The sequence below is a fragment of the Calypte anna genome, chromosome 1 (genome assembly GCF_003957555.1).
Source record: "Calypte anna isolate BGI_N300 chromosome 1, bCalAnn1_v1.p, whole genome shotgun sequence".
Classification (NCBI taxonomy): domain Eukaryota; kingdom Metazoa; phylum Chordata; class Aves; order Apodiformes; family Trochilidae; genus Calypte; species Calypte anna.
In genome coordinates, this window is record NC_044244.1 from 158,064,653 (window position 1) to 158,084,072 (window position 19,420).

General features: G+C 38.1%; 1 protein-coding gene across 1 annotated transcript; it reads right to left on the reverse strand.

Annotated features, from left to right (window-relative positions):
* Positions 1-5,539: 5,539 nt before the first annotated feature.
* BORA (BORA aurora kinase A activator) lies at positions 5,540-19,125 on the reverse strand. The gene is made up of 12 exons (XM_030468405.1): positions 19,003-19,125; positions 18,148-18,318; positions 16,898-17,004; positions 14,965-15,010; positions 13,644-13,725; positions 12,670-12,726; positions 11,895-11,951; positions 10,435-10,652; positions 9,231-9,384; positions 7,784-8,385; positions 7,272-7,403; positions 5,540-5,743 (listed from the first exon to the last, which is right to left on the reverse strand). The coding sequence occupies exons 2-12, from the start codon at positions 18,301-18,303 to the stop codon at positions 5,558-5,560; spliced, it is 1,797 nt and encodes a 598-aa protein (XP_030324265.1). The 5' UTR covers positions 18,304-18,318; positions 19,003-19,125; the 3' UTR covers positions 5,540-5,557.
* Positions 19,126-19,420: the final 295 nt, after the last annotated feature.

Below are 19,420 nucleotides of genomic sequence, written 5' to 3' on the forward strand. Positions count from 1 at the left end.
ATCAGACTTGCACTTGCTTCTGGAGCACATCTCATTGACATGAGATTAGCTGTGAGTATATCCACATGATGCATAGATTGAGAGGAACCACATCATAAAAATGCATTAGTCTTTGTCCTAGACCTTAAGGGAATTTTAAGTCATTCCTTAACCTCTGATGAACTGCCTTGAAAAAAAAGATTCATTTTTTCAATTTTATGTTGAGCAAATATCCACCAGTTAAGTTTTGCAGTGATCTTTGTGTTGCCAAGATGCTGAGGGGCTAGAATTACTGGTTAGAATTTGCCAAAAAAATCCCAACTTGTGCATTGAGCTGTACTGTCATATTCCAGCTCCATCACCTGGCTATGCAGCCCTAAAGCATGTTCTATGCATTGGGAGGACTGAAGGAATTTTTAGTGTGCTCCTGGACTCAGCGTTGAACTCCCAGCACAGGGATGAAGGAGACCAAGCTTTCTTTGGGGTGGTAGCTCTAGAATTCTGTAAATTCATTTTAGTGCAACTATCCTCCAACATGCCTGGGATTACAGTAGTTTTCATAGGCTGGTTCTGTTGATGCCAATTCCTAGCACTCAAAGCCAAAAAACTGCAGTTCCATGTACTACAAATGTTCCTCAGTCATCTTTCAAGAGATTAGACCTCACAAACTTACACAGTAGTCACTTCTCAGGGCTTTCCTTGGGTGATGCGTGGGTCCCAGTTGATGTCACTTGGCTACATGTTGTCATTGTGCATTAAAGGATTGATCAGATTTACAAAGTGCTTTTTATAAAAGGAGACAGAATCACAGAAAGGTCTGGGAAAGCACCTTGAAAGATCAAGTCCAACACTCCTGCCAGAGCAGGGTCACTTACTGGAGGTCACTTAGGAACTCATCCAGGTGGGTTTTGAGTGTCTCCAGAGGAGACTCCACAACCTCCCTGGGCAGCCTGTGCCAGTGCTCTGTCACCCTCACAGTGAAAACATTTCTCCTTGTTTTTGTGGAATCACCTATGCTCAAACTTGTATCTGTTGCCTACTGTCCTATCATTGGGCATAATTGAGACGAGCCTGGCACCATCCTCCTGGCTCTCTACCTTTACATATTAACAATGAGCTCACCCCTCAGTCTCCTTCAAGCTGAAGAGACCCAGCTCCCTCAGCCTTTTCTCAGAAGGGAGATGTTCCCCTCCTATAATCATCCTGGATGCTTTGTGCTGGACTCTTTCAAGCACTTCCCTGTCCTTCTGGAACTGAGGGGCCCAGAACTGGACACAATATTCCAGATGTGGCCTCACCAGGGCAGAGCAGATGGGGATGAGAACCTCTCTCAACCTACCACCCACCGCCCCTTCTAATGCACCCCAGGATGCCATTGGCTTCATTGGCCAGAAGAGCACGTTTGCTGGCTTATGGTGAGCCTTCCATCCACCAGCACCCCCAGATCTCTTTCCCCTTCCAAGAGCTCAGTTCCCAACCTGTACTGGTACTTGGGATTATTCCTACCCACATGCAAGACTTTACACTTTTTGTAATTCTCCCTGTAATTTGTAATTTCTCCCTGCCCAACTCTCCAGCCTGTTTAGGTCCCTCTGAATGGCAGCATGGACTTCTGGGGTGTCAGCCACTCCTCTCACCTTTGTGTCATCAGCAAACTTGCTGAGAAGATGCTCTCCTATCATCAAGGTCATTGATAAAGATGTTGAACAGGACTGACCCAGCACTGATCCTTGGGGGGCTCCACGAGTCACAGGTCTCCAGCTGGACTCTGCCATTGACCACCACGCTTTAGGCTGTAGCCAGTTCTTAACCCATCTCACTGCAGATTGTTCTATCCCACATTTCCTGAGCTTGCTCTTGAGGATGTGATGCGAGACTGTGTCAAAAGCCTTGCTAAGGTCAAGGCAGACTACACCCACTGGTTTCCCTGCATCTACCCATTCAGTCACAACATCACAGAAGGCTATCAGATGAGTCAAGCATGATTTACCCTTGGTAAATCCATGCTGACTACTCCTGATAAACTTCCATGTGCTTAGAGATGACCTCCAGAACAAAAGCTGCTCCATCATTTTTCTAGGGATGGAGGTGAGGCTGACTGCCCTGTAATTGTCTAGATATTCCTTCAGATACAATTAACACACTGAACTGATTGCAACAGAAAAAAACCCATACCCCCCATGCACGAGATGCTTTTAGAATAGTGGTAGCACAATTAAAGGCTTATTTGGAAGCTTTAAAAAAACTGGCACTACACTTTTAATTCAGGACCATGTTTTAAAGCAACTCAACCCATTTTTTAACTGTAAGCATGAGAAAACATTTGCCAAGCTCACTGCCTCCCTTTGTTCTCCAAGGCCCCCACCCAAACAATATACGTTAGAGCCAGCATTCAAATAAAAGGTGCTGAAAAACATAGCAAAAAACCCAAACAACCTAGGTATGAAAGAGATGCCTTTATTCTGTTTCACTACTTGTGTGTGTTAAAGGACAGTAGTAGTAAAAAAACTACTGAAGTTAAATTTATTGTAAACAATGACCGTTTTGTGCAACATGTGCCAACCCATGCATCAAGTACAATTAGAGAAAGAGAATGGTCAAATGATTTCTACAATAATTTGCACAATACTTTTCTTCTACAAAACAATGATACAAACATTAAAAATACTTTTTCATAAAATAAATAATTCACATCGAATTGAAGACTACAAAACAGGACAGACAATACAGGCAATTTATTTGAGGGATCTTTAATTATTTGACACATTCACCCACTTGTGTTATTTTTCCCTTATGTTTAAAAAGCTACTCATACAGGATGCAAGTAAATATTCAAGTTACTCCTTTTTTCAATTTGAGAAGACTTTGAAAGCTTCTGATCATTGAACATAGTATTATAAAGAATAAACAATTTTAATTAAAAAAATAAAACCAAATCTTAGTTATATATAGCACACCAAACAGTTCAGGAAACAGATGATTTGGACTGTCCTGCTTCTCATCTTCCCCTTTACATTAACGTTCTTACTATTTAATCACTCTTGCAAAAATAAATCCTTCGTGCAGTCCAGAAATCTGAAATTCACCCTTTCAATTGATTATTGTTAGAGAATTATCATAAGAAATTGAAAGATGCAAGGTCATAAATAACTTTTACATTGCAGACAAGTTGTAAGCTTTGGAGCTCAAAAGCAAGACACACACTAAAGGTAAGAACATTCTGAGGATGCTGTTCAGTAAACCGATTTTCCAGAAGTGCTAATTTGCTACTTTTAACAAAAAGTATCCCCTTTAAAAGTTATGAATTCAGTGTATTTCCAGCTCTTAGCAGGGCTCTGTTTTAAGACAGAGAAATAGATAATTTGGGACATCAAGTTCAATTATTGGCACTCTGGTATGTGTTACAAATATTTCAATTGCTACATGAGTAAACGTAATGCATGTCATGTTTGCTGGTTAGAAATCTAAAGCAATTTTTAAAATAATTTTTGCAGTGTTGACAACCAACTTCAAATGATGTTTTATTGATAGCATAGAAGTTTCCCTTTTTAAGTAGATTTTTCAGGAAGCCTTCACTGATCAATTTTTCCTTCAAGTATTTCAAGAACTGCTCAATTCAAGTAACACTTGCCCAGAAGTCACAGATCTAATACATTGCTTTTTAGTGCTATACAATTCCATTCATACTTCCCCTCCTTGTGAGATTTTAAAAAAAATACTGTCAGTTGCCTTCAAATGTAGGTCTGACCCAATGGTTTCAGGCTTACTGTGCCAGTAGCTACTCATCAGCGATGGTCTATCACTTTGGTAGAAGCCTTTCTGTGGTTGTGGAATAGAACAGGAAGCCCAACTTCTACCCAGCACCCTGTGCCTGGATACCCTCGCTATGAAGAGGCTGACAGACTGTTCCACCTGTAGCACACCCTAGAATGGACTTGACTCCAGAGCTCTGCAAACACAGTGCCCTGAAATCTCAGTATTTCCCTTCTCTCTTCTTCCCCTCTTAGTCACTAGAACATAAGGATTACCAGATGGGATTCCCCCTCACTCCCCTTCACATTTACAAAAAAAAAAATTAAACAAATCCAAATCAAATTTAACCAAATCCGATTTGATGAGGCAAAGAGAGTTCTGGGCTTCTAGATCCTCATTCTTAGAATTTTGTTTATAATATTTTTTTCTTTTATGTATCAAGAATACTTCTAACAATAAGTGGCATGCAGAAAATAATTATATTTCTAAATAGTTATCTAAATATTTTGATTATTTATTTAAGCAACATAATAGTATGTATTGGGAATTAAATGTGAGAGACAAGTAATACTTTAATAGAAGTATTTCTTCTTTAATAGAAGAGAGGCTGCATCATTCTCTTTATGATGTACTGAGAACAATTAACCTTATTACACCTTCTAATGTTTCTTCAAAAGGGTACCAGAGCATTGATTGGGAAACAAGTCATTCTTAGGAGACACTGGTGAAGTCAGGTGATTAACTTCAAAATTAGTACTAACACAACTACTAGAGTAACAACACTGTAATTTAATTTTAAAATAACCAACAGTACATCTTAACACGTGTAAAACCTAACTGATAAATACAGTTCTAAGACTAGAACTGCTTGTTTAGTGGGAGAGATTTTATTTTCCTATTTAGAGATATCCATCACCTGTCCTTTTCTTCAATTTCTGTCAAACCAAGGAAAAAACTGTCAGAGAATTGCTAAAAAGCTTCTTCTGATATACACCTTATTTCATTACTAAGAGAAATAAACTTTTCTTTTTAAATTGTGGAAAAGTATGTAATTTCCATAACTGTTATGGAGCTTTCATGCAGCTGTTTGCAATGAAAACTTAATTAAAAGTATTAGCCTGGTATTAAAAACAGAATATTGTTAACACAGTTTGCATTCTACTGTAAAACATACACATATTCCAGGGACCCATTTCTGGAACACTGGTTTTATTCTTTACTAGTAAAAGCCACACCTGAGTTTCATCACTGTTACTTTAGACTGATATTAACACTCACCCCTCTCCTGTTTCCTCAGCCCTGATCTCATCACACCCCCAGCACTTCACTTCTGTCCAGTGAGTCTTTCTTGGTACCAGTGCTAGTATTCCTGAAGCCACACAATACATCTCATAAGGGAAAAGGCAATCTAGAAAGATAACACTACTTCCCTTTCTCTCCTTTCCCAAAGAAAAACTTCCCTTATGCCTATATGAATTTTCTCAAAATGGAGGTGGTTTTGCAGTTCCACTGGCTCCTATGCATGTTAGCTTAGATTTGCTCAGCCTAAAATATTCCTCTTAAAGCTGAAGTGATGCCCAAACTTTAAAAACAAGGCTCCTCAAGGAACAATTCTGAAAAAAAACCCACTATGGTTTCTTGTTTCCAAGTCTAGCTGCCTTAATTTTCAAAAGAATTGCTTAATAATACCAATAAATTTATTAATAAAACCTGAAAAATCCCACCTTATTTAAAATCTCCTTTAATATATATCAAACAATTTATTACATTTACATTAAAAAAGCAAAATGTTACATATAATCCAGGTAAGTTCTCCATCAGAAAACTACATACCATTTTTGTGAAATCCCTGAATTTGATTTTCAGTTTTATGTTTCCAAGAAGAAATGTTGCAAGTTGCATTTTGCCCAAATACTGTACTATGTGGTTTTGCTTTTTGGAAACAGGATTGCTTCTCTGGAGATTTTGCTCTCAGCAACTGATTGTCCTTATGGTTTAAAACGGAACACTCCTAGGTTAACAAGGAAAAGGTCATTTTAAAACCACTTTCACAAAAAAAAAAAAAAAAACCAAAACCATCACCATCAAAATTACTATCTGAAAATTTAAATTTACAGTTAGCACTTTAGACCCCAGCTCTCCCCTTCTGAAATGAAGAATTTAATGTCTTCTCTGTGCAAATCTTTGAAATGTGCTGTCACCAAATACCTCCTTTCAGATCACACATGCTCTGAATGAGGCAGACTGAATTCTTTCAGACAGCAAAGTCCATGCTTTTTTCTTTTAATTATCTGTGAATTCTGTTGCAAGCTGACTGAAGCATTTAATGCCTCCACATTGAAATCCTAATCCAAAATGCAAAGTTTGGCTTAGTCAGGATCTAGCAATTGAAAAAGTAGAAGTGGGACAAGACAACTGCATGGCATTGGTGACTCTCTACGACACATTTGGTATTACACAATTCACTCTGATGAATGCATTCACACATATAATCCATGTCCAACATGGTGACTGAAGCAAGACCTCAGAGTAGATGTGTATTTTTAGAAGTTAAAGACAAAATACCCATCTATTCTTCCTGTAAGGGCACAGTTATCCTAATCTTAAATGAGCAGAGTTCAGAATCTGATGCCAATGGTCTGTAAGACACCACCCATCTGCTTTTTACCTTGACAGAGAAGTGTCTGTTAGCATGTCAGATACAAAAGGGATGTCAGGGATTAATGGGCTTGAGTCTTTTTGTAATCTAGTCAGTACTATCTCCTCTTCAGACTGTAAATGACACTAAGTAGTAGTCCCTTAACTATTGAGTTTATATGCCTGTAAGATCATAATTAACAGTGAGAGGAAATGAACTTTGCTCTGTTCTCCAAAGAAATGAGAATTGCTTCCCATTCTCTGGAAGAACTCTTTCCTGTCAGTCACAAACTTAAGAGCTTGGGAGAATTGCCGGATACATACTGTCTTTTTTGTTGGCTTTTTTTTTTTATATGTTTTTAAGGGCTTGTACTCAAAATACTGTACCCAAGCAGAAAGTTTCCTACAAAGTCAGCATGCCAGGTATGGTCCACAAAGCTTAAGGCTGGTTTATGTAAAGAAATACCAGATAATTTTTCCCAACACATGTGCCTCTCCACAGGCCCGCGTTTAAAAACTTGGCAATAAAAAAAACCAAAACCAAAAGCAAATAACATCTAAAAACCCCCAGCAAGAACAATAGAAATAAAAATTAGAGACAGACTAAATCAGAAGCTATAAGCAGCATCACAACTACACTTTATGTACATACCTCAGTTTTCTCTGAAACAGCCTCTGCCATTGACATAGAAGACATGGATTTTATTGTCAACTTAATATATTTGGCCTGCAGTTAGCCTTTGTTTTCAACATAATATTTGCAATGATGCTACATTAGCATGCTGTCTATTATCACCTGACAGTCTCTCCCCTCTACTCAGGCTCCCTGAAACTGAATAAAACAGGGAGCAGATGATTTAGAGGGGAAGTCTATCACTTTTGTATCACAATTTAACTCCTACCTTTGTTCTAAGAAGCTGAGATTTATTCTGAAACACGTTAGTATTCACATCAATTTCTCTGCAACTGTTTTCAGTCCCTGCAGTATCCATAATGCTGCTTCCACAAGTCTGTGTATTATAACCACTGTCCACCTGAAATCAAGAAGCAGGGCTTTTAAAGTGTACTGTAATTTACTGCAAATTAACCCCTCAGGTTCTCATTTCTGGTATGACTTCCATTTGATTACCAGAACTTAATCCAACAAACTATCAGTTAAAAGCAAATTAAATGAGCCTGTCAATTATTTTGAAATAAGTAAAATGTATTATTGTCCATAGTAACACAAAAATGCTGACTTCACTGAGAAAAGAAAAAGATGTTTTGGAGGTTTGGTGGGAGGAATAAAAGTCACAATACAACCTGCATTGCACATCCAGCAAAAGAAATTAGACAATTACTTCCAAAATGGTGTACATACTAGAAGTATGTCAAGCTCGGTTTTACAGAGAATGAAAAAAAGTTTTATTTTTACCTGAATACTACTGTTGTCACAAGGAATTGCACTGCTTTCTGCAAGAGGTGACATGCACATGCGAGAGTTTTCAATACTGAAAGTAATCCCTGTCATAAAACTGGTCATTGGTGCATTGCTGTTGCCAATTGTTTCTTTTATCCACGTGTTTTCCTCTGACACTTCAGCTGCATCAGCCATATCTACAGTATTGTTTTCCTTTAAGCCTTCTATATCCTGAAAGGATGACAACCTTTGATGACAAGCTTCTGTGTGATCTGGTGCAATAGACACAGTTGTTACAAGGAGATGTGTACCGTGAGCAAAAGTATCACCATCTTGCTGACATAATTTTATCCCATTATCCATTTCTGGGAGACGAGCTTCTCCTGGAGAAGCGTTTTCCTTGTCTTCCTCATCCTCACTGCGGTTCTCAACTGCAATGGGTATTCTGATGACAGAAGTCTGATACTGTGCAGTTCCTCTACATGCTCCAAGCCTCATGGGTGAACAATTTTTAATTGGAGAACAACCATCTATATAAGGACTTCTTGCATTTGATGGTGTCATTCTGTTGGAGGAAGAAGGAATATCTGGAGAACGAAATGTAAATTTTCTTTGGTCTATAAAAAACAAAGAAAATATTTTATTAGATATTAGGCAGAGTTGAAGTCATCATCCTCAAAGCCCTACAGCCAAATACATAGGCCTTAAAAACCAAACAAAAACCAAACAAAACCAAACCCACAAAATACCCAACAAACAAAACCCCAGCAACAACAACAAAACCCCAACAACCTGATCCCAAAATGAAGGCTGGAGAAGGACTATTTGCAAGGGCCTGTAGTGATAGGATGAAGTTAGAGAAGAGCAGATTTAGACTGGACATTAGAAGTTCTTTACTATTAAGGTAGTAGAAAAATGGAACAGGTTGCCCATGGAGGTAGCTGAAACCTCCCTGGAAATATTTAAGGTTTCACAAGGCTCTGAGCAACCTGATCTAGTTGAGGGTGTCCCTGCTTACTGCAGGGATGACCTTTAGAGGTCCCTCCCAACCCAAATTATTCTATGATTCTGTGATAGTTGAAGGTGCAGGGGGGCTGGACTGGATGACCTTTAAAGTTCCCTTCCAACCCAAACCATTCTATGATTCTTTACCAGTCAGCAACTTCAAATAATCTTGACTATCACATTATCTGAAAACTCAAGATAAACACTATTTATCTAGTTAAAGTGATTCGGGTTGTGCCAAATCAGAACTGTAACCTAACTTAGTGAAGCATTTGGCTTTAACCCCCTCTTCTCACATAAGATTAGCCATTTTTTTTAATTTACTTCTATAAATGTGTCCCCCTCTCCAGGAGGAGACTGCTAGTCTCCAAACAGAAACAACTTCCAGTAAGAATGAAGCAGTTTTTATAAAAATACATAAATCAAAAAGAATAATACATATACAACTAAATCATACCTGACAGTGGTGTCTGCCTTATATGAAAAGCAATTGGTGAAAAAGCAGGAGAACCATTATGTGCAGGAGACCCCTCTGGAAATGTGGGGCTGGTTATACTTCCCAGGCTATAAGTCCTTGTTCCTCCCTGAATAGGACTGGATGAAAACTGACCCTTCAGTTTAAAAAAAATAAAATAAATAAATCACAAACCTAAAAGGAGCATATGTTCATGTCAACTTTAACTAATATGCATATATAAGATGTTTTGAAATTAAAAATAATATAGCAGCACTGAGAAAAACAATACTGTACAATGACAAGCTCTATCAGTAGTTTAGCTCAAATATTCCAGTTGCAACTCCACATTTGGACTTTATACCTGCATGTAAGAAAACACCAATGGACTCACACTGTCACATAACACCAACTAAGACTATAATATCCATTATATTTAAGAACTATGAGAAGCCTAAACAGGAAATTAATGCTATTTGTGTATATTATTTAATCTCTATTATGATATTAGTTAATAACATATGTATATTAGTTAATCTCTATTAACTCACATTATGGCAGATGAAAGCCAATAACTATGTTTTAATGGAATCCATATTATCTGAATATTTAACTCAGCAGCAGAGAAAATTCTTTTCCTCCAGAAAATGGAACAGTAGTTGTGATCTTGCTTAAAGTGGATGGCAAAGAGCCCCTTCCAGCAGTAAAATTATGATGTAGGAATTCTTTACTAGGTTACCATAGTGAGGACTTTTTTTTTAAGCCACACTCTTGCTGAGGTGGCTTTTTGCTGTGCACTTCAGCCACCAAACAGATGAAACCATACCACACCTTTAGCTGTGTTATGTCTACCTGGGAGCAAGATTCATCTCACTTAATTGAAAGAAACATACAGAAAAAAAAATACACTTTTTATTCCCACAATTTTTTTCTGAATTTCAAAGCTAAAAACCAAACAAAACCAAAAATCCCACAAAAAAAAAAAAAAACAAACCCAAACAAACAGGCAACCCCCCCCCAAAATAAAAGCAAACGAAACAAACCTTTTGGTCTAATACCTACTCTGTCACAAAACATTTGTAGCTTTCTACAAAGAGTTGTTGGTCTTGAAGTCTGTTCTAACACAGAATTGGTACAGCCTGCTTTAAGAATCACTTTTGTGCTAGTGAAGTCACATCCCACCCAGTCCCCAAAACAAGCTACTTACTGAGCTAGATGTTTCCAGAGGGCTTCTGCATCGGACTGGAGATATGTCAATTGAACAAAGCATTCCAAGTTGCTGATTACCACATGGACTATGCAAAGAATGGGATAAACACTCTGATACACTTCCATTTTCTTCCAAAAAAAGCTTTCTTCTGAGTGATGAAGAGCTCAGATTTTCTGGAGACTGATCTGCAAATTCATCGGTTCTAAAATATTCACCTAGACACATGGAGAAGTTGTTTCTATTAAAATGTAAGAAAAAGAAATTTCCACTACATTTGTAACTAAATTTAAACATTTAATGCCTTTTAGTAATACATCAAGGAATTAATCTAATTTAGGCATCTATTGCAAAGGATCCTTTGTCATCATTATGAAAAGTCCACTCTGTCTACCAAGGTTCCACTGCTGCCAATCATCCTTCAATACTAAAGTCTGTATTAAAAAAAAAAATACTGGCTGCTATCTACTTACTAGCCTTTTCCCCAAACTGTAGTATTATTCACATTTGAGTGATGAACAAGAAGTTACTATACTACCTAAGCATGATGAGACCCATTTTCAGGTGTCCCTGAAAATACTATGCTCTGATAGTCATGGTGACTGATACCCAACAGCAAAGCAGATTCAACTCAAAGCAAGTCACAACAGTTAGCAGATTACAGTAAAAAAGCCACACAAATCTTTACAAAGACCTATTCAAATATGCTGAGACTCATTAGGTCATTTAATTTTTTGGTCTTGACCTGTTCTAATTGGATATTTATTGTGAGAAGAAAGCTTTGATGAATTCACATGAGCTCACTGATGGTAGCATTTGTTAAGATAAAACACTAAAGCAACAGTTCTGGTGTAATTTTGATGACACAATCATAGTTGTGAACTTCAATATTGGGATAGCAACATGCAGACAAAAACCTCTGAGCTGCCTGTACTCACTGTTCCCTCCCATATTATACCTCTAAGCCCTTTCTGGGCATTTCCAGTCCGCTTGCCAGAGAAGCTGGCAGCACTTGCATGATACAGCAGTTATAACCAAACAGTTAATTTGGCCTTTTTCCACTCAGCAGTCACAACTCTTTTGCCATCAACACTGCAATGGCTCCAGTTAAATTAAAAGCACAGAATTATACCCATACCTTGGCTTTGCTTAAAGCCAGCAATCCAAGTCAAATAACTCTAAGCTCAGAGACATGAAGGGGTCTTATCCTAACTACTTTTTATGCACCAGAACTATCAACCAATTGCCAGTTGTTCTCCATCTCTCTCCTCTTTTATATTCATGTCTACAGTCAAATCAGATCATTAGAGTCAGATGTCCCATGCAACAGGCAGTAACTGTCTGTTTTGAACACATAGTTAAAACTTTCATTCATACATTAGGTTTTCAATATTTCTTAAGACAAATAAAAGCAAACAATACAAACACAAGTTTTCTATTTAGACTTTCATAAGACATACCTAGTATTTTCTCTAGATTAAAATCCACTGGCAAAGACAGTACTGTCTGACAAGCAGCTGCAAGGAATATAACCAATAAAATTAGCTCTCAGTGACCTTTTACTAAAACCATAGAAACCAAAATTCACTTTCAAATTGCACTGCAATTAAATTACAGCTGCAATAAGGAAAAACAGTAATTAAAGCTGAGATTCTGATTTAACACTATATACAGCACATTCAGGACTAGAGAGAAAAATAACAAGGGTTGTGAAGTAAAAGCCCCTAGAGAAGCATTCTTAACTGAGGAGAGACCTCTGAAAAAAGGAAGGATTCAAAATGAAATGGGAGAAAAATCAGAATACCCTGGAGAAAAACACTACTTATTTAAGTAAAATGAAATAGTTTAAAATATATCTTAAAATTTCTGATATTTATTTGGCAGAGAAAATACCAAAGATTCTCTAACCCAAAATGACCCACCAAGATAAAGGTTTCTAGAAACTTTAACTTATCCATAAACTTGTGGCTTATATTCCCCGAAGAAGTACATACATTAGGTTAGAAAAAAGGCAGTCTACAGATAACTTCAGCTTTTACTTTGGAAAAAATATGCAAGAGTATAATAGAATTAAGTTAATAAAAGAAATTTTTATTAAAATTAATAGTCAATACAGTACAAGAAAAATTATTTCTTCAAGAATATTAAAAAATAATTTCCTTTTGAAATTAACCATTAAAAAGGGGTTATTTTGAATCAGATATACTGTAATTTCAGACGCTGGCTTTTACTTACCATTGCTTTTCCCAGTTAGCTGTCTTCCAATTGGAGAAATCTTATTTAGATCTATAGCTGTATAACAGGTAAGAATAATATTTAAGCATGTATTACATGTAGTTTCGAAACCTAGCAGAAGCAGGTTAAAATGTTTAATAAAATTAAACCAAATTTTTGCATCAAAGTTTGGGAGACATTAAAAATGAGTACTGAAAAAAGGTTACCATTATAAATGATTAAGTGAATTTCAGCACTTTTCTATCAAGAAAACATTAGTGAAATAGCATCAACTTTGCCCTTACCTTTTTCACCTCAACTCAGCCTCATCTACTGAGTTTATGCTTAGCCAAACAGGCTGTGTTCGAGTAAAACTCATTTCCAGAAAATCATGCAGTCTAGACTTGAAGACAAAGATGAAGAATCTACCATGTCACCATTTTTATACGGTTAAGGAACACTTTAAATTATTTTCTTTCACTATTCACTTTCCAGTTCTCCTAGGATTGTGGCTTATGTTCTCTGCCCAACAACTGATGATCTTAAAACTGCCAGTTAAAAAGACACTATTGGCAAGCTGCACCTCCTTGATAAAAATTTATAGTTTAGCCTTCTTCCAAAATCTTGCAAAAATCCTGTAACACTTGTTTAAGTATTTCCTACCAAACAATACTTTATTGCTGACATTTGTCCAGTTTATAATCTATTTACTATGCATTCTGCTGGTTATATATAAACTTTATTAACAGCATTGTTATTCAAATTTAATATTGGTATACACAAAAGAAACTTGGAAAACCCACAACCCTATGTACAGTGACAGTGAGCTAACAGGACACTAAGAGGAGGACAACAGGAATTTACATAGCAATTTACATGCCCCATCTTTTTTCATTGGTTCTCAAAATTTAAATGAATAGTTGAAAAAAAAAATTATGCTTGATAATTCCTTCAAAAGGTAGATAATTTTGTGTGGGCACATGAAACCAACTTACACTTAGTTGAATTAAACTGAGAAACTTGCTTGCCTTCATGTTGAATCCAAGGAGATGGAACTATGAGCCTTTTTGTGAAAAACTGGAGTAAAACAGAAACAAAACCTTCTTAATGCTTGTAAAATTTGAAGACTCAAATTTTAACTTTAAACTAATTACTCACTTAAAAATCAGAACTGTGTCTACCATACTTACTGCACAGTAGTCTACCATCATTCTTTTCAATTTTTCAGCTCATTAAATTGTTGCATTTTGACAACTGAGCTTTTTCATAGGTACACTAGACACTGCAGTAAAATTGGAAAACAAAGGTTTTTTGGCAATATTCTTAGTGTAATTGGCTAAACTGCTTAGCAGTTTAAGTACTGGCATTTAAATCTTCAAACCAGAAAGTCCACCTACTGTCACATCTACTCTGTGAGCACCCTGATGCTGAGAAGATGCACATTAGTACCTACCTTCAAGAAATACAAAGGAAATCCTTTTCCCATGATAAAAGCAAAACTAAAAGCAAATGAAAACAACCTCAGCTTGATTTATTAAATACATCCTCTATTATCTTATTATCTATTAAATACAGAGATATGGTTTCAAGCTGTTTGGCTGAATAATCCACTTGAGGATGCCTCACAAAGAAGAAATACCCTCTTTACTGAAGATTTAGAACAACAGAGTATCTTAGCTGCAGGTCAACTACATAGCACTTTTAATCATAAAATATATCTTTGTGTATAGACACAAACAGATAACAGCATGATACAATATAAGGAGGTCAACACTAAGGAAGATTTGTCTACCAGAGCTTTATTTTATTGAAATGAAAATAATACTGAGGATTTCTATAGTGAACATTTGAAACCATTCACTTTTACTTCTCTGCTATGCAAATGGATAGTAAAAAAATAAACGAAAAATGGATGAAAACAATTACAAGCTACCAGAAGACAGTCTTGCCTCCAACTTCAAAAACTTTGGAAGAAACAAGCAAACAAATCACCATGGTTCTGCTGTATTTTTCAATACTGCAAGAAAAGAAACTAAGCTACCCAGCTTAGTCAACAAACATTAGTCTTAACCTTTATGTGTAATTAAACATTCCCACTAACCAAGCAACATGAAAGAAACAAAATCTGCTGTTTTGATCTACAGGTCTGTGAAAGAAGATGGGAAGAAAAAGACTCCCAAATACAACCCCAAGGGACAAAGACATTACTTTCTCACTGGCCAGTAAAATATAATAGGCTACTCAGTTTTGAAATACATTTTTGTAGATAAGTAGCTAAAAGAAAGCCATACTTGATATCATAGATAGCTTTATTACCTCCTCAATAGCTTTTTGCCTTCTGTCTTCTGTCTCCTTATCAATTCTAAGTAATGAATGAAAAACAAGTCAATTATCAAAATTGAAAAAAAATTAATGAAGTGTAACCATATATCTTATACATATGCTTAAGAGAAACATAATTAATGAAACTATACTAAACCCTAAATCTTATGTTTTAACTGTTATGTGCAATAATCTTATACTATAAATTTATAAACTTTCAGTACTTTTCAGTTCCTTCAGTTCATCTGAAAAGGTCTGTACCATTTTTAAGTACATATTTGGAAATCATCTTTTTTTGTTGTTGTTGAATCAACCAGTATCTTTAGCTGGACAAAAACTCAATCGTAACTTTTCTTCCAAAATAATCCATTTAGTTATGCTCACCTTGACATACAAACATGGCAACTATTTAAGTTGATATGAGACTTGTCTCGTAACAAATCTCACTACAAAATCAAGCAGAATAAAAAACTGAGCTCCGAAGAAGAAAAGAGCAAGTGAAGATACTCCTGGAATGTTCCTATACTCAAATTCCTGACACAGCCCACTTTCCCAGCAGAGTTCCCCCTTTCAAATAGCTAGCCTGGCATATTTTCCTCAATTCAGAAAGCCTACCAGAAACAATGTAATCAACACTCTAAAAACATAAGGCTTAAAACTTTATAAGATATAAAAAGCATCAGTCTGAAACTTGCTGGCTATTGCAGGAAGGCCAGGAAACAAATATTAAGAAAAATACAGACATTAAGACATGGTGATTCAGATACTGCAGAGGACAGTTATAGTCTATGTATTATTGTAGAAAGAAATTCATATTGCTTCTGTTTCTGGCAAAAAGGGAGAAGTTCATTCAGAGAAATGAGTCAAATTCAGTTTTTTAGTATCAGGGTGGTAAAACACTGGGACAGGTTGCACAGAGAGGTAGTAAATGCCCCATCACTGGGAATATTCAAGGACAGGTTGGATGGGGCTGTGAACAACCTGATCTAGTTGACGGCCCTGCTCATTGCAGGGGTTTGGGTTAGATGACCTTTAAAAGGTCCTTTCTGACCCAAGCCATTCTGTGATTTTATGAATACTTATAGGATTCTTTAACAGCCTTCCATCTGAATTCCATTTTACTAACAGGACTTGAAAGCCCAATAAGCATAAGCAGGATGGAGGATTGCATTACTCTACTGCTATGGCACTTCATGCCATGAAGTTCAAATCTTTGTGAAAGGTCATATCCAAGAAATGTATGGGAGTGTCTCCAGGATTCAACATTGTGGCCTTTCCTTGACTACCTTCTCTTGGCATGCTCTATACCAGTACTGTGAAATACTATGCCTCAAATTGAACTGTGAATACCAAGCCTGTTTTAACTTATTTGTTTTCCCCATGGAGGTTGTATTCAGAGAGAGGAAAAAGTTGAGATCAAGATCCTGAAATTACTTCAAGAAACCAGCAAATGCCTTCCCAAAGACAGCAAGCTTACTGGTTTTCCCTCCTTTACATTAAGTCAAATCCATACCCTTCAAAAAGGCTACTGGCTTATCTAACTTAGCTTTCCCAGCTCCACCCTTCTGCAGGAGTCCCTAAGACCAAAAAAGGGGTACACTTCACAGGTCTCAGTATGGAACACCCAGGAAGATACACTGTGTTGTGACAAGCAGCAGAAGAGGTAATTTGGCCACAGCCACTGAGAAGACAGACTTGCAACCATTGGCAAGATCCACACAGAGTGGAGCAGCAGTTCTTAACATTAAGAAAGAGTGGCAGAGGCAGTGTCATCTAAATACTAGATCGGTATTAGGGACACAAAAAATCTACAGTAAAATATTTGAATAAAAAGTTTTTTATGCTGTGTTGAAATGTCAATAAAGCAAAAAACCCAGTATTTAGTATTCAAGCTAAATTAACTGCATAAAAACAGCTGGTAAGTTACCTGGCATGACTCAAATACATTGCTTGGCGTCGAACGTCTTCCGAGTCAATTTCCACAGGATTTATTAGAGCAAGCTGATCAATAGACCATCTAAATTTTCCTGGTGTCTAAAAAAAAAAAAGAAATGGACATCTTAGTGCTTGCTAGTCTAAAAACATAAAATTAAAACCACTACACAGATTTCACTGGAACAACATAATCATAACTTCTATATAATTTCTGTCAAAGACAACAAAAACAGTTTCTATTTGCATCTCTTAAAAAAAAAAAAGTCTATCAGGCTTCTTCATCTTGGTAGTGGTATTAAAATGATGTACAAGATAATATTTATTGGGAAGTTATAGCTAATACTTAGAAACTGAGGTGTTAATTTCTTCTCAGTTTCTGAGGCCATATCTACTACTGATACAAAACTTGGGATAAAATTTAGTTGCTTCTAGACTGCCATGATCAAAATGTGGTTGCATGAAAACCTGGTGTCCATACCTAATCCAAGTTATCCAAATACTAGAGCAGCTTTCCTTTAACCTCACATTTTCAAGAACTTAGGAGCTGGAACTCCATGATGCATACTCCAAAACCTCCCTCATAATGCATAGTGCACAACAAAATTCAGAAACAAAGCACCTTCACCTCTTTAACACTGAATTAGAAAATACTGGTCAAGTATAGTTGAAAAATAATCTACCAAGCACTTCTTTTCAGCTCAGCATCATCTCTCCTGTTTCTCAAAAAATAATTCCAACTGCAAATCAGAGCATTATTTGCAACTAAACAATATTATACATACACAAAATCACTAACTCGGTTCTGTGAATATGCAGATAACAACAGAAGTGCAATTAAGTTTTACTTGCATCCAGCCTGCTTGGCATGTAACTGAGAACTGGGGTTTTTTTCCACTCTATGTGGGACAAGATCACCACATCCAACAACAGTCCTTTATTTACTTTTAGCTGGTTTTGACACTTAGTGACACATTAAAAGCCAGCACATTATGCTAATCTACTGATACAGCAAATATCCAAAGAAAAAAAACAAAACAACACAACAAGAAAGTAGGACGACTAAGTGACAACATTAGTATTAAAAGCAGTGTGTTCCTGCAATCAGAACAAACATCAAATGCTAACCCAAAATTCTTTGGGTTACAGTGTACATTAAATATGCTAGGCAAAATACACTTTTAATGCATTTCAAAATATTAAGACTGCATTTCTATATTTACACAGCTACAGACTAGATCTTACAGATGAGGATTTTGTCGATTTAAAGATTGAAGGACTGGAGACGATCTGCTCCTGAAGAGTGTAATAATCACTGGGGCTTTCAAAAGGATTCAGGACTGGGACTCGTCCTGGAGTTTCTGGTGTTATCTGCATTTTCGCTTCTTTTGTATCGGCCATAACACTAAGCTATTCCTGGAAAAACGAGAGAAAAAATGAAGAGGAAAAAAAAAGTTAAGATTAACTTTGACTTTTTAGGGTGATCCTGAAAGTTTTAGGAAGAGACGATCAATCATCTTGAAGGCGCCAAAACCATTGAAAAGGCTAAATGAAACGAAGTTAGCTTTGCCTTGGGCACGTAACGCTGATAGATAAGGCTGATACAAGAACTAATGAAAATAAATCGAACCTGGGGAAACTCAGACGAGAGGGGGGTGTTCGGGGGAGGTTGTTGTCCCCGGGCACCCTCGGAGCTCTCCATCCCCGCGTTACTCACAAGCTCGGTAAGACGCGGCGAGCCGGGCCAGCCGGCAATCCCTCCACCCCCCCTATCCCCAGAAGGTTCTGGTAGCAGCAGCCAACCCCGGGAGGCGGGAAGCAGCCGTGCCGGCGCTTAGACGCCCGGTGCTGCCCATACGACCGGGAGAGCCGGGGAGGCAGTAACCCCCTCAGAACAGACCCGCTCCGCTCGGGCACTGAAAACCACCCCCTCCCCCGCCCCTACATCCCCCGAGGGGCTCCCACGGGTGCCACAACCCCACCCCACACCCCACCCACCGCCGCCAGACCCTGCTCCAGGGACTCCCTCCTTAGGTGGCCAACGGAACCGGAGCCCTGGGGAGATGCCCCCCCCCCCCACCTCGGCCCACCGGCCCCCACCTCAGCCCACCTCCCCCCCAAGGGCTCTTCACCGTCTTCCTCACAGGAGGGTGACACCGAACCGACCCCCGGTAGCCCGATGCGAGGCCAAGGCCCGCGCAGCAGGTACCTGCCGCCGTCACCGAGCGCCACTGCGCCCGCTCATGCTCACCCCAGATGACTGCGCCCGCCCCCACCGCGCCGGGCGGCTCTTTAATTAGCCCCACCCTCCTCCCTCCGAGGGTTCTGCCCAATCACGACGCGCAGCCTCTTCCCCGAAGCCAATGGCAGCCCCCCTCTCTCGAACGGGCCAATCGCCAGCGGCGCCGCCACACGAATTCGAAAGAAGTCCCGCCCCTTTCTTTTCCGGCTGGCCAACCAGGGGGCTCCCCTCGCCGCGTCACGTGGGGCCGGCGGGGGCGGGAGGATTTGAACGACG